Consider the following 20049-nt stretch of genomic DNA (forward strand, 5'->3'; position numbering starts at 1 on the left):
CGGGCTGGATGTTCCCCACCCCTGCGCTAGAGATTATATAAGCATCCCTCACTTATCACAAACTATTTCATGAGCAATGTAAGAACCTTACAGCTATATAATGCCACATGCACATAATTTAAACCATCTGTCATAGTTCCACAAGTCACAGACACTCCCTAGATTCTTAAACTCAGTTTCTTCTTTGTGCTTAGGTTTGGACAATTTTTATTCACTGGTTCTCAAGTTCACTAATCATATTTTCCACCCCAGTCTCCTATTAAACATATCAAATAAATTCTGCTTGTGGTATTTTATTTTTCAGTTATACCATTTCTCCTTTTTTCTCTTTATAGTTATAATTATTTGATTATCCTTCTATGCTAATCCCAACATCTGGGTAATCTGTGGGTAAACTACTAATTTTTCTCCTAGGTACAAGTCTCATTTTCCTGCTTCTTTAGGGGACTCAGTTTTTATTGTATCACATATATCAAATGTAAAAGAACAGTAATAACTTTTAATACAAATAATATTTACCCTAAAAAAGTAACAAACCCTTTCCTCTAGGTTAGGACCTGAGTCATCTAATCTCTAGTTGAGCTGGTCCTGGGCTTTGTGTAGTTTTAGATTAAGATCACTATTGGCTAATATTTTGAAATTTGGATCAGTAATTTCTCTTGAGTACGTCTGGGATCTGACCCTGGTGAGACTGTGGAGACTTCCCCAGGTCTTCAAATCCAGCGGCCAGCATTCTAGCCATGAGGGGTTTCTCTTTGTTCACAGTGATGCTCAGGGGTTCTCTTTGCCTTGATAACCAGCCCCAGCTTTCTGAGCCATGGCACACATCTGTCGGCAATCCTGCTTGGCCTCTGGTGTTTGCTCGGTCATTGCCGTCCATTTGGTAAAAATCCTAGGCCCTTTGTCAAGTCACTCTCAGTTCCTTGTCCTGCTCCAAGCCTTTGGTGTGAGCACTTGAAGACTTCACAGAGAAGAACTGATCTGAAGACTCACCATGTGACTGGGGCCTCTTGGGATTTTAATCTGTCACACTAGCTCACATGTGGCCATAGACAGTTCATTAAAAGTTTGGTTGGTTTTTCTTTATACTTGTCTATGTCAGTTTTATGCCCTTTTCTACTGATCTGCCAGGAATGAAAAAGTTGAGTTTTTTCTCCCACAACTAATTTAGGTTTTCCTAGCATATTCAGCTCTTTGGATGATTTTTTAAAATCTGTAATTTTCATAGTTTATCAAGCTCATTCTCATTGTTGTGAGTAGGAAAAACAGCCTCTGTGACATTCTTCATCCTAATGGGAAGCAGAAGTTTCTTTCTCACTTCTTTTGCTATTTCTCTCTTATGCACTTCATGTTTTGTAGTCATGTGCTACATAACAATGTTTCAGTCAATGATAGATAACATGCAGTGGTGGTACCATAAAGAGTACAATGGAATTGAAAAATTATCATCACCTAGTGATGTCATAGCCGCCCTAACGTCATAGCACAATGCATTACACGCGTGTTTGTGCTGATGCTGGTGTAAACAAACCTACTGCACTGCAGTGCAGATAAAATATAGCACATACAATTATGTACAGTACACAATACTTAGTAATGATAATAAATACTGGTTTATGTATTTACTGTTCTATACATTTTACTGTTTTTTTAGAGTGTTCTCTTTCTACTGACAAAAGTTGGCTGTGGAGCAGTATGCGGTGTTTCATTACCAGCATCCTCATCACACATCTTGTGTTTACAGCATCACTTGATTGCATCATTTGCTCTTGTACTTGATTTATTCTTGTGTTGTTTTATGAATTTGGTGCAGCCTGTGTACACTGTTTATAAAGTCTGCAGTAGTGTATAGTAATGTCCTAGGCCTTCACTCACCACTCACTCACTGACCCACTAGAGCAACTTCCAGTGCTGCAAGCTCCATTTGTGGTAAGTGCCTGACACCAATGTACTGTTCTTTTTTCTTTTATATTGTACTAGAGGCCTGATGCACGAAATTTGTGCAAAAGTAGGCCTTCCTTCTCCCGGCTGCCGGCACCAGCTTCCCTCTGGCACCCGGGACTTGGGCTTTCCTTGCAACCCTGGCTTCGTCCAGAAGGTCTAATTAGCATATTACCCTTTTATTATTATAGATTTTTAGTGCACCTTTTCTATGCTTACATAAATATTTACCATTATGTTACAACTGCCTAGAGTATTCAGTGCAGTAATATGCTCTACAGTAACATGCAATAGGCTATCCCATATAGACTATGTATAGTAGGCTACACCATCTAGATTTCTTAACTACACTCAATGATGTTCAGACAACTATGAAATTGCCTAATGATGCAATTCGCAAAATGTGTCTGCATCCTTAAGTCTTCTACCTATATTTGAGAGATAAGTCTAGCAAAAAGCTCTCAGAAATCTCATCTGTGCTATCCTTCAAAACAAATATTTATTGAGAATTTTCATAAAGCACCAGAAACTATCTTCACAAAAACAAAACATGATAGATACTGCATTGGGGTCATAAAAATCCTACTAAAAAAGTGAATAGCAATTATCTGCTTATGTAACCTAGCATGTAGAATTTTGAATTTTATAGGTTGGAAGCAAGTACCTAGGGGTAGAGGGTCATAATGTATACAATACCCATAATATAGACAATATAGCCATAAGATATGAATAACTTAATGGGGTCCAGTCATCCATATTCAGACAAATAAGATTTTGCTTCCTTGTTATCACATGCCTTATCCCAGGAAGGACGTAAGGTATAGAGAGGTATTTTATTTCTCATTTTCCAGATGAGTCCTCTGAGAAGCAGAGAGGCAGAGTGATCATACCAAGTCAGTCTCCCAGTGCGCAAGGAGTGGAGGGACAACCCAGGTTCCAACTTCCTGGCACCACATCTATTCCAATACTTGTTCACTTCAATTGCAAGGCCCAAAGGACTAATCAAATGTGCCATATTGTCCAAGGGTGATATTTAACTTTTTATTTGGAAATAACTTCAAACTTATAGAATAGTTCAAGGATCACCCATACATCCTTTACCCAGGTTCCATTTTGCTCCATTTGCTTTGTAATTTGCTATCCATCCATCCATCTATCCATCCATCCATCCACATAATATTTTTTTTTTCTGAACCACCATGAAGATATTGGGTATATTACGGTCCTTTACTCCTAGATATTTCAGTTTGTATTTCCTGAGAGTAGGGATATTACCTTACATAACACAGTACAGCTATAACAAATTTAACAATGATACAACACTTTTTACCATCCATATTCTAATTTTGTAAATTAACCTAATAATGTATTTTTCCCCTGCTATACAGGATCCAGTCTAGGATTAGTTATTGCATTTAGTTGTCACACTCTTTAGTAATTTAATCTAGAATATTTCTACAGCCTTTGCTTTTATGACATTGACATTTTTTAAGAATACAGTTGACCTTTGAATAACATGGTGGTTAAGGGTGCTGACCTCCCATGCAGTCAAAAACCTGTGCATAACTTTGACTCCCCCAAAACTTAACTACTAATAGCCTATTGATGACCTTACCAATGAAGCCTTACCAGTAACATAATAGATTAACATATATTTTATATGTTTATGTGTTACATACTATAGCTTACAATAATGTAAGCCAAAGAAAAGAAAATGTAGTTAAGCAAATCATAAGAAAGAGAAAATACAGTTATAGCATTTATTTTTTAAAAAATTCACATATAAGTGGACTGTACTGTTCACACCCATATTCAAAGTCCACTGTAGAAACCCCTTTTTTCTTTCTTCATAGAATGTTCCCCATTTAGATCTGTATGTTTCCTTGTGATTAGATCCAGGTCATGCACTTCCAGATGTGTTACTACATGCGTGATGTTGGTGTCTTCTCAGGTTATCATACCCAGAGGCACAGAAAGTTCATCTGCCCCTTCCTGATGACACTGATTTTGACCACACAGTCAAGTTGTTGCCTGGTTTTCCCAGTATAAACTACCATTATTCTTCCTAGCAACTAATAAGAAATCTATGAGGAGATACTTTAAGACCACAAATTGCTTGTTCCTCCCCAAGGAAGAATTTTTATAATAGTATGTTCACTACTGCTATAAAAAGTGACCTCTACATAGTAAAATAAATCTTGGTTTCACTTATTACACTTGAGTAAGTTCCATGCCAGTTTTAACATCTGTTTTTATTACTGTAATCCATGCATACTGGGTGTTTATTAAAAAGTATTCATTAACTAATCATTAACTGCTTTCCAACTGTTATTAATGCCCTAATTTTTGTTCAATGAAAAGAAATCTCTTTAACTTAGGCTATAGAAGGCTTTAAAAATTAAATGATATAATTGAAAGAACATTCTTTTTTTTTTTTTTGAAAGAACATTCTTTTAAAAGGGAAATAAACTTTTAAAAGAACCTGCCGCTTTTTATTCAAATTATACATGAATTGGTTAAAATGATATTGATTACTATCCAGCCTTTTTAAAAGCAGTATGATTTTTGAGGTGAGCTCTAATTCAAGGCCTTAACTTAGATTAAACATATTTAGCTTGTATAAAATGTCCAAATGCCCTGTGGTTTTAGTTTCTGAGTTTGGTAACAAGCACAAAGAAGGCAATATTTGGAAAGCAGGGCAAATGAAAAAACAAACAAACAAAAAAACACATTTTGAAATAGTTTCTAAATTTAAATTTATTTATTTATTTTTTTAGTTTTTAAGATGTCTCCTTTTTTCATTTCACAACCATGGTTCTCAACATTATGTGAAAGGAAATTTTACAAACCAGTCATTCTGCTGAAGAGTTATGCCACTAATTCAACAATTCTTTCATGGAAGTCAGGAAACCAGGGCTGGGGGGGTAGTGGGAGAGGTCACAGGCTTATGCTCTTGAAAAGAACATGAACTCTGTTATAGCCCCTTTCTCTTTTGAGCCCAGCTTCTCATCTATAACTCTGTCTTACTTGCAATACAATAAAATTCCAGCCTGAATGAAAGAAGAGATGGCTTTTTTGATCAATAAAATTCAGCAGCCAAAGCATTAGTGTTAGGGGTTTGTTTTTTAGAAAAAAAAAAGCATTTGTAGCCACAGGCTCAAAGGAGGAAGAAAGGAAGAGGGATTAACTCTCTGCAAAGAAGGTCAAAAACATAATTTACAAGTGAGGCAAGAGGAGCAGCTGTATCTGTTGGGCTAATCAAGACTAGCAGCTGGAGAATTTACCAGCAATATGAAAACCACGTCCACCAGATGTCAAGCAATGCAACTGGAGGCCAAACGTCTCTGGCTCAGTGCGGTCCTCTCCCTCTCTCTACCACACATATTTCATGTTAAACTGTGAGGTGTCTCCCACAGGCCACCAGCAGGGATAACAAGAACATTTCTATACATGGGACTTAGTAACACGACTGCACTCCACCAGACTGGCTTCTGTACTGAAGTCCACCTCCCATGAGGTTCTTTTGTGAAAAGGCAATTTTAGATGACAGTCAACTTGTAAGGGGTGAGAGAAACATAAATGGCTATAAGCCATTCTTGTGCAAGGATTCTTGTGGCTTACCAGACATTTTATATTTGGGAACCATTTATCATTGGGAGGAAAAGAATGCTCTGAAAACATTTACTTGGATAATCATTTCTCCACTGATTCTTACACCTGTGCTATTCAATACAGTAGCCACTAGCCACATATGATTATTTAAATTTAAGGGGAGGAAAATTTAAAATTCTGTTCCTCAGGCATACTACCCACATTTCAAGAGCTTAATAGCCACATGTGGCTAGTGGCTATCCTACTGGACAACACAATATCATTATAAAACGTTTCCATCATCACAGAAAATTCTATTAGAGAGTGTTGCTCTAAAACTTGTAAATCACCTTTAAAATGGGCAGTTACAATTCCCTTCTCTAAACACTATGAAATAAAGCAATCTTTATGCACTCCCTTGAGATATAAGTCTACTCATGCAATACAAGTCTTGTGTCAGGTGAGGGTGATGCCGAGAAGGGGAGCTGAGTGAGAGCCGGACGGCTGTGAGACAACGTTGCCTGAGGTGCTCCTGTCCACTGCGCTCACAGAAGCCTGCAATGCCACCAGTTTGCTGGGGACCGCAGAGGCCAGTCTGGATGGGTATTACACGATAAATACGCAATAAATTATTCTTTCTTACATGTATCCTTAGCCTGCCAATGACTTCATCTATATCAGACAGTTTATATCAAAAGTTTCCTTACTTATGTTTCCAGATGTGCTAAATAAATCATGTCCTTTAAAAGAGGCTGCCCAACTTCACAGCTTTGCAAATGAGGTTCTTGAATGCCAAGGAAACATCGTGTACCACAGCTGAGTCTAAAAATTTTATGAACAAGGAGAACCTGAGGCCAAGGCTAAAATAAAATCCACAAATGATGTTTCTTACTCCCAGGCTCAGCCCCCGTGAGTGTGGGGAAGCCAAGCCATTCAGGAGGTGCTGCGTGGACGTCCGTGTGATTGTGGTGACTCACGGAGGGCCGTGTGCCACGGGCACGTGATACTCGGGGTGCAGACCTCAGCCTCTGCCCATGAGGACGCCAGGGTGTGCGGGGCACACTGCGTACCAGCCAGGTCGCACGTATCAGCAAGTCAGCCAGCTCCGCCCTCACGCGTGCAGAGTGCGGTCCAGGCGCTTGGCTTTCCTTACCTTGGTTTCCTCTACCTATTCCAACCCTCCCTGCAAAGTCACCAGCCCTGACAGCCCATCAGCTTCACTCCCATTTTCTCTTCTCAATCCCCGTTTCCTCTTCCCCATTCACAATGGACAAAGAACAAGATGGAAAAAACGTTGTTTCTAACCTCCCTGCTCCATCATCAAAAGCATAAAAGAGCTGCTGTTTTTCTTTGGAATCATGAACTGTTCTTAATCACATTCTCATAAAGATCATGGAGCTACTGCCCAGGAGAGGCTGAGAAAATTCATCGTGTGGACTTGGCCTGTCAGAGGCTCCTGGGATGGCTGCAAGGTGTTCAGGCTACGCCCCGTTTCTCCCGCTTACCTTGGCTTTCCCGTCCTGGGCTGACATGTAGCCAACGCACATGCTCTCCGTCGTGTGGCTCCACAGGAACTCCACTGCCATGAGGAGAGCACAAACAGGCACATTCAGATCACAGATGGAAAATAAATCTCTGCTTTTTAATAGAACCGTTAAAGATAGCTTTATACCTAACACACTCAGTTCCCCACTTTCCATTTGCTCCTTCATAAATGTCAAGATGATTTAGTACTCAAAACTGCGTAATGCCATTTACTGTGAAATGAAAAATGTATTTCTTTCTTGTCAAAACTATGATTATTACATGTAAAATAAATGCTCTTCTGTTCGAAACTTGTAACATTAAAGACACACACATGCACACACACACTCCTTTGTACAATACACAATAATTTAGTAAATGTAATATTCCATAACAGTTCCCTTTAAATATCTCTCTCTCTCTCTCTCTCTCTCTCTCTCTCTCTCTCTCTCTCTCTCTCACACACACACACACACACACACACACACACCTTGGTTTCTAAATACCATTCTGCATGAAAAGGAACCAGGATTTCTTGAAGAAATGTAAATTCCAGAACTGGGGCAGAGAAAATATAAAATGAATCTGGAACATCATGTTGTTCCAGAAAATAAGGAAGAGCTCAAAGAATGATGAGGATTTATCAAATGGACCAGGGGTTTTTCACAATGTTTTTCAGCTCGAAGGGGCTCCCACTGGCCAAATCTGTGCCAATCTAAGTATCAAAATAAGTAATAACAGTAATTAACTATCCCACTGAACATAGTAAAACCAACAAGCCCATACTAAGGCAAACAAATAAATTAATAAGTAAACAGGGGAGAAGAGAAAGCTCTTCCTTGCAGCAGAATGCCCACTAATAAATACAGACAAAATAAGAATTAACAAGCCATCATGGTTGCTAAAACTAGTTGGTGAAAATTTGAAGAGGAACAGGCTATTTCCATAGTCTCAAGGTATCTCTCCACAAAATTCCTATCTATATATATAAAAGCCTAAGAGACTGAACAACCATTTGATCAGTCACTATGATGTGCACTGACCACCAAGGGGTAGACACTCAATGCAGGAGCTACCCCCTGGTGGTCAGTGCGCTCCCACAGGGGGAGCGCTGCTTAGCTAACCAGGATGAGCAGGGCTGGGATGAGCGGGAGCAGCTCCTCCCCAGATCCCCGCAGGCCAAGCCAAGGGACCCCACCGGTGCACAAATCTGTGCACCAGGCCTCTAGTTAAACAGAGAAACCTGATGGACTACATGTGAATCAAATGATGCAAGCCAACATCACCAATTAAGGGACAAATCAATGCAACAACGTACCTCCTGACAAGACACCTGAGACTCACCACCACTTCTGTGGTGTTCCTGCCAAAAACGCAGAACTAGGATTGCATGAGGAAGCATCACACAAAGCTGATCTACAAATGCTACTAAATAGCTGGTTTAAATTTGTCAAAAATGTCAAAGTCAAAAAATACAAAGGAAGTTGAGAAACTGCTCCCATTTAAATGCAATGTGTCATCCTGGATTGGATCCTGGACTGGGGTTGGGGGATGTTATAAGGGACAGTATTGAAGCAATTGATGGAGTTTTAAAAGGGACTATGGATTCAACAATAATGTCATATTGATGTTAAATTTTATGATTTTGATATCTAAATGTAATTATTCAGGAGAATGGCCTTGTTCTTAAGAAATACACACAGAAGTATTAGCAGTAAGGACCCCTGACATCTCCATCTTGGTCTCAAATAGTTACGAAAAAGATGTACATGTTTAAACATGTGAGTGTGTGGGTCTATGTGCGTAAGGAGAAGATGAAGGGAAGCAGGAGTGAGGAAGGAAAAACGAATGGAGGAAAATGAAAACAATGGGTGAGTCTGGGTTAAGAAATCATGGATGTCCCTTGTATGATTCTTGTAACTTTTCAAATATAAGTTTGAAATTATACCTAAATTAAGTTACAAGAAGGAAAATTCACAAACACACAGAGATACACACAAAACTTTATCACCTTCAAGTACATACTGTCAAAATTCTAAGTTTTTTTAAAGATACTTTGTAAAGCTTTGAGGCACTTATCCAAAAAAAATTTCAAAAGTCCCTGATAATAAAACTGCATTGCTCAACACTCAACCCTCTGGGTCCCAGGCCATCCATCTGTTTATGTCCCTGAGCTAATTAAGCCTGAAGACAAGTGTTTGAGTTGAGACACAACTGTGGGATCAGTGATCCTGGACTGACGCTTTGCCAGACATGTGGGGAAGAAAGAAGCTTAGGGACAAAACTGAGTTCCTCAGATACGTGGCTTATTCCCTCATCATCAATTAATTACCAAACCTGCCAACCTGCTAAACAGACGCTCTGCGAAAGAGCGCAGGAACACAGTGTCACGCAATGAAGCAAGCGCTCTTCACCAGATGTTTTTTCTTCCTCACACATCTCCTTTGAACTTTGAAAATCCTCAAGTCCAGAACAAGATCTTGGATATTCTAATTGCCTAAGAGAGCAAAGGCACTCAAGTCTTACTGAGTTTCCCTAGAGTAATGACAATGCAAGTGTATCTATAAATACAAAGTTAAAAGAAAGTAATTCAATGTCTAGAAATTCAGTCTTCACTCTTTTCACAAATCCCCCTAAAAAGGGGTGCATTGTACTAAGACATTTTAATACCAACAATCCAAATCAGTAGATAATGATCAGTTCAGCATATAAGAAGTTCAAGCTAGCTTGAAAAACTCAGCAGGAATTGCCTACAATTTAAATTATAGAATGCTTTTGAAAAGAAACCCTATTTTATTCAATTCAGTGCATGTCTTAAATTAATATGACAAATTATTTCTTGGTGGAGGACTTCAGGGAAGCAGGAGAGGGAGGAGCTAACATTCTGAATCTATCCTATGCTAGGCACTGTCTTTTGTAGAACTCAACAAAGCCTGGATGGGGCACCTGATGCTCACAGAAAGAATGAAACACGGCTTACGTCATTTTAGTACATAAACAAACTGGAATTCAAACTGGACTTGTGGATTCCAAAACCCGCGATCTCCCATTGTTCTATTACTCTGAAATTTACGCAGCTTGAAAAGGACTTATAATTAGTGTTACGTATTAAGAAGATTAAATTCCGTGCAAACACCAAAGGACCACAAAACATCAAACACAAATACAACTCTTAAATATCTCCAAAGAAAAGCTTTTAAAACAATAACAAAATCCAGAGGTCATAAAAGACAAGATCAATGAATTTGACTACTTTAAAAAAAATGTTTACTGCATTTTCTTTACCATATGGGGAAAACAGTCAAAAGACAAACTAGGGAACTATTTGCAATTCATAGCAAAGAAAAAGGACAAAATTTTATTAATATATAAAGATCTGCTACAAATTAATAAGAGGCAAATATCCAAAGATAAAGCAAGAAGGATGTAAACAAAAGGGAACATGAATGACCCTCAAACACAAAAAGACTTCTCCTACTAAAAGAACTGCAAAGTAAAACCACAAGATACCATTATTCAACTATGAGGTTATCAGATATCAAAAGGTTTAAGACAACTTTGGGGGGGGGGAGGTGAAAAAACAAGCACTCTCATATAATGATGGTGGGAGTATGGCCATTTGGAAATACATTCTTATAATTTGTGGTAGCTATGCCCTACGAGGTCAGCATGAACAATTATTTAGGAAATAATGGACCCATTGCTCCTAAGAGAAATACAGAGTTAGGTTCCTGCAAGTCTCTGGTCACAACGTTTTCAATCAATAAGTAACTTTTATTTAATGTGGGTTTCTGTTTAAAGACATCTAATTTAATACGTTTCTTATAAGTAATTAACTATATGCAGTATTCTTGTATAATAAAACAGCAGCCAAGACAAGTTTAACATTTTCCTAACCCTGGAAAACCTGCCCACGAATTTCTTTGGTTTTTAGCCTCAACAATGCTGGCCCTTATGCTCTTTTTACTGGCCATCTTCTCATGAACCCACAAATTAAACTCTATTTCCAGCTTCTCCATGGCTTCATGATGCACCGTAGAGGTTACTTTAGCAGTTTCTGGAGCAACATACAGATCAGTGACTTCCTCTTCCTTTTTCTGGATATACGGTATTGTTGGCTCATTAACTTTGAACTCATGGCCAACAGCATTATAACTCTTGCCTGAATGAAGCTTATCCCACACACACATTTTCTTTTTATTTATTTATTTATTTATTTATTTTAGATATGTTTTTATTGATTTTTTTAGAGAGAGAGGAAGGGAGAGGGAGAGAAGATAGAAACATCAATCAGCTGCCTCCTACACGCCCCCGACTTGAGCCCTGAGTGGGAATTGAACCGAGTATGTGCCCTGACTGGGAACTGAACCGTGACCTCCTGGTTCATGGGTCGACACTCAACCACTGAGCCACGCCACCAGGGCCATACACATTTCTACACAACCTCCTTGCACTTGGGAACACTAGACAGCAATTAAGCACTATTCCTTGGGGCCATTTTAAACAGCAAAATTGTCAACAAAAAGCACAAAACTGTGAAAAATGTGGCACAAATAGACCACAGAAAGGACATCTGTTTATAAGCTGAGACAAGAAGGCAGAGTATCAGCTTGTTCACCTAAGCTGGGAATGTGCATGTCAGGTGACTCAGATTTTTCACCACTCTGCTCATACCACAAATGGCTGTGAAAGTGCTGGGAGTGCTAATTTTGAGATTAAAAATAAATTTCTCCAAGTAGGAAAATTAATAAATATGAAACCTAAAAATAATGAGGATTGACTGTAATTACCAAAATGACATACCCTTTGACCTCACAATTCTACTTCTAGGTATTGGTTCTACAAATATGCATTTATATTTATAAAAGAACACCTTTAAAAAGCTATTTATTGGCCCAGCCAGAGTGGCTCAGTGGTTGAGTATTGACCTATGAACCAGAAGGTCATGGTTCAATTCCTGATCAGGGCATATGCCTAGGTTGCAGGCTTGATTCCCAGTGGGGTGTGTGCAGGAGGCAGCCAATCAATGATTCTCTCCTCACTGATGTTTCTATCTCTCTCCCTCTCCCTTTTCTGAAATCAATATAACTATTAAAACCTGAGTTATCATTTATGACTAGAAAAGAAAGATATTCATTGAAGTAGTTTTAACTAGGAAGAAACTGGAAATAGCTTAATTGCCCATTAGTGGGACTATATATACATAACTATAGTACTCAATACAATGGAATATAACGCAACAATTAAAAACAAAGGAAGTAGCTCTACATACATGATATGGAGCTATCTGAACTAAATGTTTTTCAAACTTCTTGACTATGAACCCCAATAAAGCAAAAACAAAACCAAAAACAAAACAAAACAGCCCCACATATTTTCACTTACTATACACATTTCTTTATAACTAAAATTTCATAAAATAATACCATTTTATTAGCAATGCATTGGTATTCTACCCAATGCATTAAAAAGGTTATGCTTGTGACTCATTAAATTGACTTTAGATCTCATTAATATAACTTCAGTTTAAAAAAACACTAATCTGCAAAATATATAGTTATCTAAAATAAAAGGTAAAGTGGAGGATGATTTATAGAGATGTGCAGCCATTTTTCTGAAAGAAAATAAAAGGGCACCATAGATGAACATGTTTACAAAACTACATGGAAGAAGATCTTAGGAACTGGTTGAGTCAGAAAATTGAGTAGAGGGCAACCTATTTTTCACAATCTATCCCTTCTGAAATTTCTGAAGTTTGTCCTGTTTTCATTCATGTTCTATTTTTTTAATATATTTTATTGATTTTTTACAGAGAGGAAGGGAGAGGGATAGAGAGTTAGAAACATCGATGACAGAGAAACATCGATTAGCTGCCTCCTGCACACTCCCTACTGGGGATGTGCCCGCAACCAAGGTACATGCCCTTGACCGGAATCGAACCTAGGACCCTTGAGTCCGCAGGCTGATGCTCTATCCACTGAGCCAAACTGGTGAGGGCCATTTTCTATGTTTTTAAAGAATTTCCCTAGGAACCTCAATTATACTGTTAATCTATATTATCTATAAATAATTAATTTCTTACGTGTTTAGATTATGATATTCTGAATTACTGAAATTTTATGTAATGGTAGTAGGATGTTAGCATTTTTTTTAACTCCCGATTTTATTATTCAATTTATCTTTTCTATTTAATCTTTGGTGGCTCCCAAGACCAGAGTCAGTTGGAGCTGGTTGTTGTTGGAAGTGGGTTGGGTTGGGGGACTGGGATGAGGGCAGGAAGACCCTGCTCACTGGCAGTCCTGGGTGGAGTAGAAACTGCATTTGAGAGCCTGGGATGTGGCAGGAAGGAGATGAGGCAGGAGCAGCAAGCAAGCTGGGGATATGGGACCCACCTCAGTCCCCAGCTTCATTCTCTTCTAACGTTTCCCCATTGGCAGCATTATCTGCAGACTTGGAGGCCTTCGTTTTTTGTGTTTTTTTTTCCCCTTTTTCGGGGTTTACCAACTTGCAGAATTCTGGAGGAGGGCCTTTAGCTCTGCATCCTGGGCCTTCATTTCAGATTTGTAAAGGGTCCACTGGTTATCAGCATGGGGCCATTGGGCATGAATAGAACCATAAATTTAAACTACAAGAAGGGGTCGACTCCCAGTCGGGGCACATACCTGGGTTGTGGGTTCGAGCCCAGGTCCAGACCATGTTTCTCTCGCATCAATGTTTCTATTTCTCTCTCTCCCCCACTCCCCCTCTCTAAACATGTCCTTGGGTGAGGATTAAAAAACATAAAAAAAACAACAAAGATCCTCACTGCCTGGCTTCCCATCCCAGAGTTTCTTGTATGAAGAACAGAACTCTAAAACAGAACTGTCTAGGGCTGGACAGTCGCCAAGTCAGCTGCTGCTCCTTAGCCTTAGGTCGAATGGCTTACCTGAGGACATTCTGCACAGTGTTTATGTTATTCCTTATTGAATAGAGATAAATTCATTGGAGATTTTCCCCTATGGTTGTTAGGTTCTTTAAAACCCAATGGGAGGTTCATACAAGGATGCTTTACTATCCTGACATAGAATCCTTAAGATTCATATAATACTTGGCCCATTATGGCCTGAAGTAGCTGAGTTGGCTTGCTTCCCTGAAAAACTTTCGCCTCTGCACTGTCCTGGGAGGGTTGGGGATTAAGTTCTATAGAACCCCAGTTATACTAAGCCAAGGAAACAATTATCTTCCCTTTCCAAGGTTCACTCTGACTTGTTCAAGACAAAAGAAGGGTGCTGACTGAAAGGGAAGAGAGGATGTGGGTCAAATAGTAACACAAGCCCCGAAGGACATTTCTATTCTCTTCCTGTTTTATCACTTTATTGTATTAGAAACTGCAGGAAATCGGGGCCACTGGCTGGGGCTTGGAAGTTCTCTGCTGAAAAGAAAAGCATTCAGTAAAACATGTTTTATTGAAATATGATTTCATTCATTCAACAAATATTTTTTTAGGATTTATTACTGTTTGAGCACATGAAAATTAACTATAAAATTTGTCAAAATGTTTTTCTGAGTTTTAGGAGAACCAGAGTAATAAGAAGTACTTAATCACTAGAATTCTATTCATAAACCTTTGTGTTTTTTATTTCAGATGGAAAACTTTGTGGCCAAAAAAACTACATGGTTAGATTATAGCTAGAACTATACTTCTTATGATGGAGAAGGAAATTATAGATGAAAATCTATTTGCAATTGTAAAAAGTAGACTAGTGATATTCAAGGGAAGAAAAGTTGTTTTAAAGCAAACAAAGCAGATTATAGCTACTTGTAATCAACATCTTTGTATTTTAAAAACAAAAATTAACAACACCCTCCCTCCCCCCCCCCCCCCCCCCCGCAAAGGAAAAAACACTAGACGTACTAATTGGTAGCTACAAAATAGTCATGGGATTGTAAAGTACAGCATAGGGAATATAGTCAACTATACTGTAATAACTATATACAGTGTTAGCTGGGCACCTGAATATCAGAGGAAACACTTTGTAAAGTATGTGACTGTCTCACTGCTATGTTGTACATCTGAAATTAATACAAAATATGGCTGAATGCAAACTGTAACTTAAAAATAAAATAAAAACACAAAAATTAATTCTGAATTATATAAATCTCAGAGCACTACTTCAACAGATTAATCCAACTCAGTTGTTGATAAGTTAAAATAGCATGTCCACCCTAAGACATGATATTTTGCCTCTAAGAATAAATTCTTTCATTTGCTTCTTTCTATCTGATCTCTCTCTATAAAAGGCTAAGTGACCCACCGTCTGTCCGCACGACTGGCCGGTACATAGGACACGCACCGGCAATTTAAAAATAAACATTGACTCGCGCATGCGCAATACATATAAAGCTCTCGCTGGCGCCAATCGCACACATGTGTTTTGATCTGTCATTGTCAATCGTGAATTTGGTTGACACTTCTATTATAGAGAAAGGGCGAATAGCGATATTAAAATATTTCTTCTAGTTAATTTCCTTTCAATGTGCACGAATCTGTGCACCCAGCTACTAGTCCTTAAATAAAGAAGCAAAATGCCAGCTTATCTCTTAAAATGAGAATAAAGTTGTAACAATCCCAAAGCACTGCTGGGGCACTAAAGAAATGAGCATCCATGCACAACACTGAACCCTCTTACAGACCAACGTTTTAGTTGTATTTTAAAGGAAAGTTATTAACAGCAGATGAACATCCATACATGCCTCTTTTCCTAATAACATCCTAATAGCTGATTTGCCTTCTCTTTGAGGGCTATTTTTATGATTGTGTGAGCCCAGCAGAAGCCTAGTCACAAGAGCTCACCGTGGCATGTGCCATGAATTGGAAATAAGTGATATTGTTGGGGCCTCAAGAATGAAGTTCCTTTGAAGTGTTTGTGTTTGTACATGCTCGCCCAATTTTTAATGCCAGTAAAACCAAAAGATGGTTTAGAATTTTAACTTACAAAAAAATGACATTTTATCTTTTTCATGTTCTGGGAAGCACCAATTCAACTGAACATTAAAAAAAAACTTTAAACTATAGCTAATTTTGGTAACAGTGACAAAAGTAGTACTTGATAAAGAACTTTGCCTGTTCTGAAAGGGGAGGGAGCACCCCATTCAAGCTCTAATTGGCAACTGAAGAACAGTTTGACTTGACAGAGCAAAGTCTAGAATGATAAAGGAACTCATTATTCTTTTAGTTAAATATGTAAGAAACTGCAAAAACTCTCGTAGAGGAAATCATATGATAGATATACCATTTATGTAAAGTGCAGACAGGCCCACATGGGGCTTCAAAGTTATGGGTAATTTCTTAAGCTGAATGGCAGGTCCACAGGTGCTCATTTTATTATTGTCCTTTATAACTTACAAATATATTACATTCTTTTTTTGAAGTTTACTTTTATTGTTGACACTATTACAGGTGTTCACATTCCCCCCCTTTGTCTATGACCACCCACCACCACCACCCCTTCCCTCTGGCCATCACCACAGTTGTCTGTGTCTATGGGTTATGCATATATGTTCTTTGGCTAATCCCTTCACCTTCTTTCATGCTGTCCACACACTCACCCCAGCTGTCCCCAGCCCCACTCCCTGCAGACAGCTATCACTCTGTTCACATATCCATGCCTCTGTTTTAGTTTGTTCATCATTTCATTTTGTTCTTTAGATTCCATATATAAATTAGATCATATGGTACTTGTCTTTCACTGACTGGCTTATTTCATTTAGTTTAATAACCTCCAGGTCCATTCATGCTATTGCAAAAGATAAGATTTCCATTTTTTACAGCTGCATAGTATTCCACTGTGTAAATGTACCAGACCTTTTTATCCACTCATCTACTGATGGGCACTTGGGCTGTTTCCAGATAATTATAAACTAGAGGCCCAGTGCACGAAATTCTTGCGGGGGGGGGGGTCCCCTCAGCCAGCCTGCACCCTCTCCAATCCAGGACCCGTCAGGGAATGTCCAAGGATCAGGCCTAAACTGGCAGTCGGACATCCATCTCACAACCCTGGACCGCTGGCTCCTAATAGCTCACCTGCCTGCCTGCCTGCCTGATCACCCCTAACTGCTCCCCACTGCCGGCCAGGTCGACCCCAACTGCGTCCTCCCTGCTGGCCTGATCACTCCTAACTGCCCCTCCCCCCACCAGCCTGGTCATCCCTCACTGCCCCCCTGCCAGCCTGTTTGCCCCAACTTCCCCCTCTGCTGCCCGGTCACCCCTCACCACCCCCCTGCCGACCTGGTCACCCCACACAGCCTGCTTGTTCAGTCGTTTGGTCGTCCCTCACTAACACCCCTGCTGACCTGTTTGTAGGCAGCCATCTTGTGAGGGTGTGAGGGTTAATTTGCACATTACCTCTTTATTATATAGGACAATGCTGCCATGTCCCAGCTGATGTTGCTCAGTGGTTGAGCATTGACCTATGAACCAGGAAGTCACAGTTCAATTACCAGTCAGGACACATGCCCAGGTTGTGGGCTCAATCACCAGTAGGGGGTGTGTAGGAAGCAGCTGATCAATGATTCTCATTCTCTATCTTTCTCTCTCTCCTCCCATCCCCTGAAATCAATAAAAAAAATATTTAAAAATAATGCTGCTATGAATATAAGGGTATGTATATTCTTTCCAATTGGTGTTTTGGAATTCTTAGGATATATTCCCAGAAGTGGGATCACTGGGTCAAAAGGCAGTTCCATTTTTTATTTTTTGAGGTAACTCCATACTATTTTCCACAGTGGCTGCACCAGTCTGTATTCCCATAACAGTGCACGAGGGTTTCCTTTTCTTCACATCATTATCAGCACCTGTTGTTTGTTGATTTATTAATGGTAGCCATTCTGGTAGGTGTAAAGTGATATCTCATTATGTTTTTTTGTTTGTTTTTTTTAATTATGGTTTTAATCTCTCTGAAGATTAGGGATTCTGAGCATTTTGTCATGTCTACTGGCCATTTGTATGTTCTCTTTGGAGAAGTATCTATGCAGGTCTTTTGCCCACTTTTAAATTGGATTGTGTGTCTTCCTGGTGTTAAATTGTATGAGTTCTTTATATATTTTGGAAATTATAACACCTTGTCAGATGTATTGTTGGTGAATATGTTCTCCCATACAGTGGGTCCCCTTTACATTTTGTTGATGGTTTCTTTCACTGTGCAGCTTTTTAGTTTGATGTAGTGCTATTTGTTTATTTTTTTCCTTTATTTCCCTTGCCCTAAGAGATATATCGGTAAAAATATTGCTATGAGAGATGCCTGAGATTTTACTGCCTATGCTTTCTTCCAGGATTTTTATGGTTTCGTGACTTATATTTAATTATTTTATCCATTTTGTGTTTATTCTTGTGTATGGTGTAAGTTGGTGGTCTAGTTTCTTTTTTCTTTTTGCATGTATCCATTCAATTTTCCCAACACCATTTATTGAACAGACTGTCTTTACTCCATTGTATACTCTTAGCTTCTTTGTCAAATATCAATTGGGTGTAGGTTGATATCTAGGCTCTCTGCCCTTTCCATTGACCTATATGCCTGTTCTTATGCTAGGACCACTTTGTTTTGATTACAATGGCCTTGTAGTATAGTTTGACATCAGGGATTGTGATACCTCTAAGTTTGTTCTTTTCTCAAGATTGCTGAGACTATTCGAGATCTTTTTTGGTTCCATATAAATTTTTGGAATATTATGTATAAACTCCATTGTCAGAATCATGAACATATACCTAGATTGCAAGAACCTGACTGAGTAAGGTGAGGGTAACTTCAAGGGAAAGTAAAAATTACCATGTGTGCTCACCAGATAATCAGGCACTGGCTTAACTGTGGGCCTCAAATCTATTTAAAATGAAGGATTCCACCATAGGCTTATCACAAAGGCCGCTGGTCAAACAGCCTTTTCGCCCTTTTAAGGGTCCCTATGCCTCCTATTCTGAATTGCTTAAAATTTCCCTTAAATACATGAAGTCTGTTTCTCATTGATCTCCATGCTCACTGCTTCCTACTAATCACTCTAAGGCAGTACCGCTGAAGTTCACAAAGTCTATCAGGCTCCCCACAGCAGAGGGAAAGCAGGCTACAAGAGAGAAAATGTACCCATATAGTGAGATTGGTTTCTTCTGCTACATATTTGCATACATTCTAATTACTTGTATTGAATCACAAGCTTAAAACGAATGTGTATTTATTTATACTATTATTAACCATACTATATACAGTGGCCTCAATAAAGCACTTCTATAGTGGCCTGGAAAGCACATGTAATTGTACTTTAGCAGGTAAAAATATATTGGTTTTTCTTCTCTAAAAGCAGGGAAAATTAATTCTTCTCAGCTGTTTCATTCCAGGGACAAGCATTTGCTTTGCATTAAAGCAGTGATTTGTAGGCTAGGCTTTGCCAGCATTTTGTGATCTGGGGGGTGGGAGGTGGTGGGACGGGTGCTACAAACACATTCACATCCAAATTGTCCTTTTACAAGGCTGTTTGTTGGGGCTGTCTTCTGCGATCCATTTAAACTGTCTCCAAACTGTCTTCTTGTTCCTGTGCACTCATCATTATCCAACACTTTCTACCCATATTGTTTGTTTTTGAAAGCTTGTGAGGTTATTTTACGTGACTTTTCATTTTTCCTAAAAGAATGGCCAATTTCTTTCAAAATTTCTGCTACATTATCAAATAAGGAAATTCCACTTGGTGCTTAATTTATTCATCTATTAATTATTGGGAGCCTACTATGGAGGGTAAGTATAAAGTTTGGATACGAGATAATCCTTGTCCTCAAATGATTCACAATCTGGTGGTACGAGTCTTATAAGGCAGTGGAATCTTCTAATAATGGAAAAGATATTTCAAACCCCTGTACCGTCCACGTGAGTTACTAGGGTTCACTATTCCTTTGAAATGATTGATTTCAGAAAAAAAGTTTAGATGTGCTGGCCTGGAGGGAGGAGCAGACACTTTAACACATGACTAGGA

The 20049-nt window shown here is 38.9% G+C and overlaps 1 protein-coding gene across 14 annotated transcripts in view; it reads right to left on the reverse strand.

Moving 5' to 3' along the window:
* Window positions 1–20049, reverse strand: part of TASP1 (taspase 1) — a 256206-nt gene that overhangs the window by 28431 nt on the left and 207726 nt on the right. For 7 of the 14 annotated variants that reach the window (XM_036322238.1, XM_036322235.1, XM_036322242.1 and 4 more), the window contains one exon: window positions 7038–7111. The exons of 6 other annotated variants lie outside the window; for them this stretch is intronic. In XM_036322238.1, the coding sequence (XP_036178131.1) occupies window positions 7038–7111 (74 nt within the window). Of the gene's footprint in view, window positions 1–6224; window positions 6355–7037; window positions 7112–20049 lie in introns of those variants that run through there. One more of the 14 variants, XM_036322240.1, reaches the window with a different exon arrangement.

Source organism: Myotis myotis, unplaced genomic scaffold (assembly GCF_014108235.1).
Source record: "Myotis myotis isolate mMyoMyo1 unplaced genomic scaffold, mMyoMyo1.p scaffold_m19_p_9, whole genome shotgun sequence".
NCBI classification, from domain to species: Eukaryota; Metazoa; Chordata; class Mammalia; order Chiroptera; family Vespertilionidae; genus Myotis; species Myotis myotis.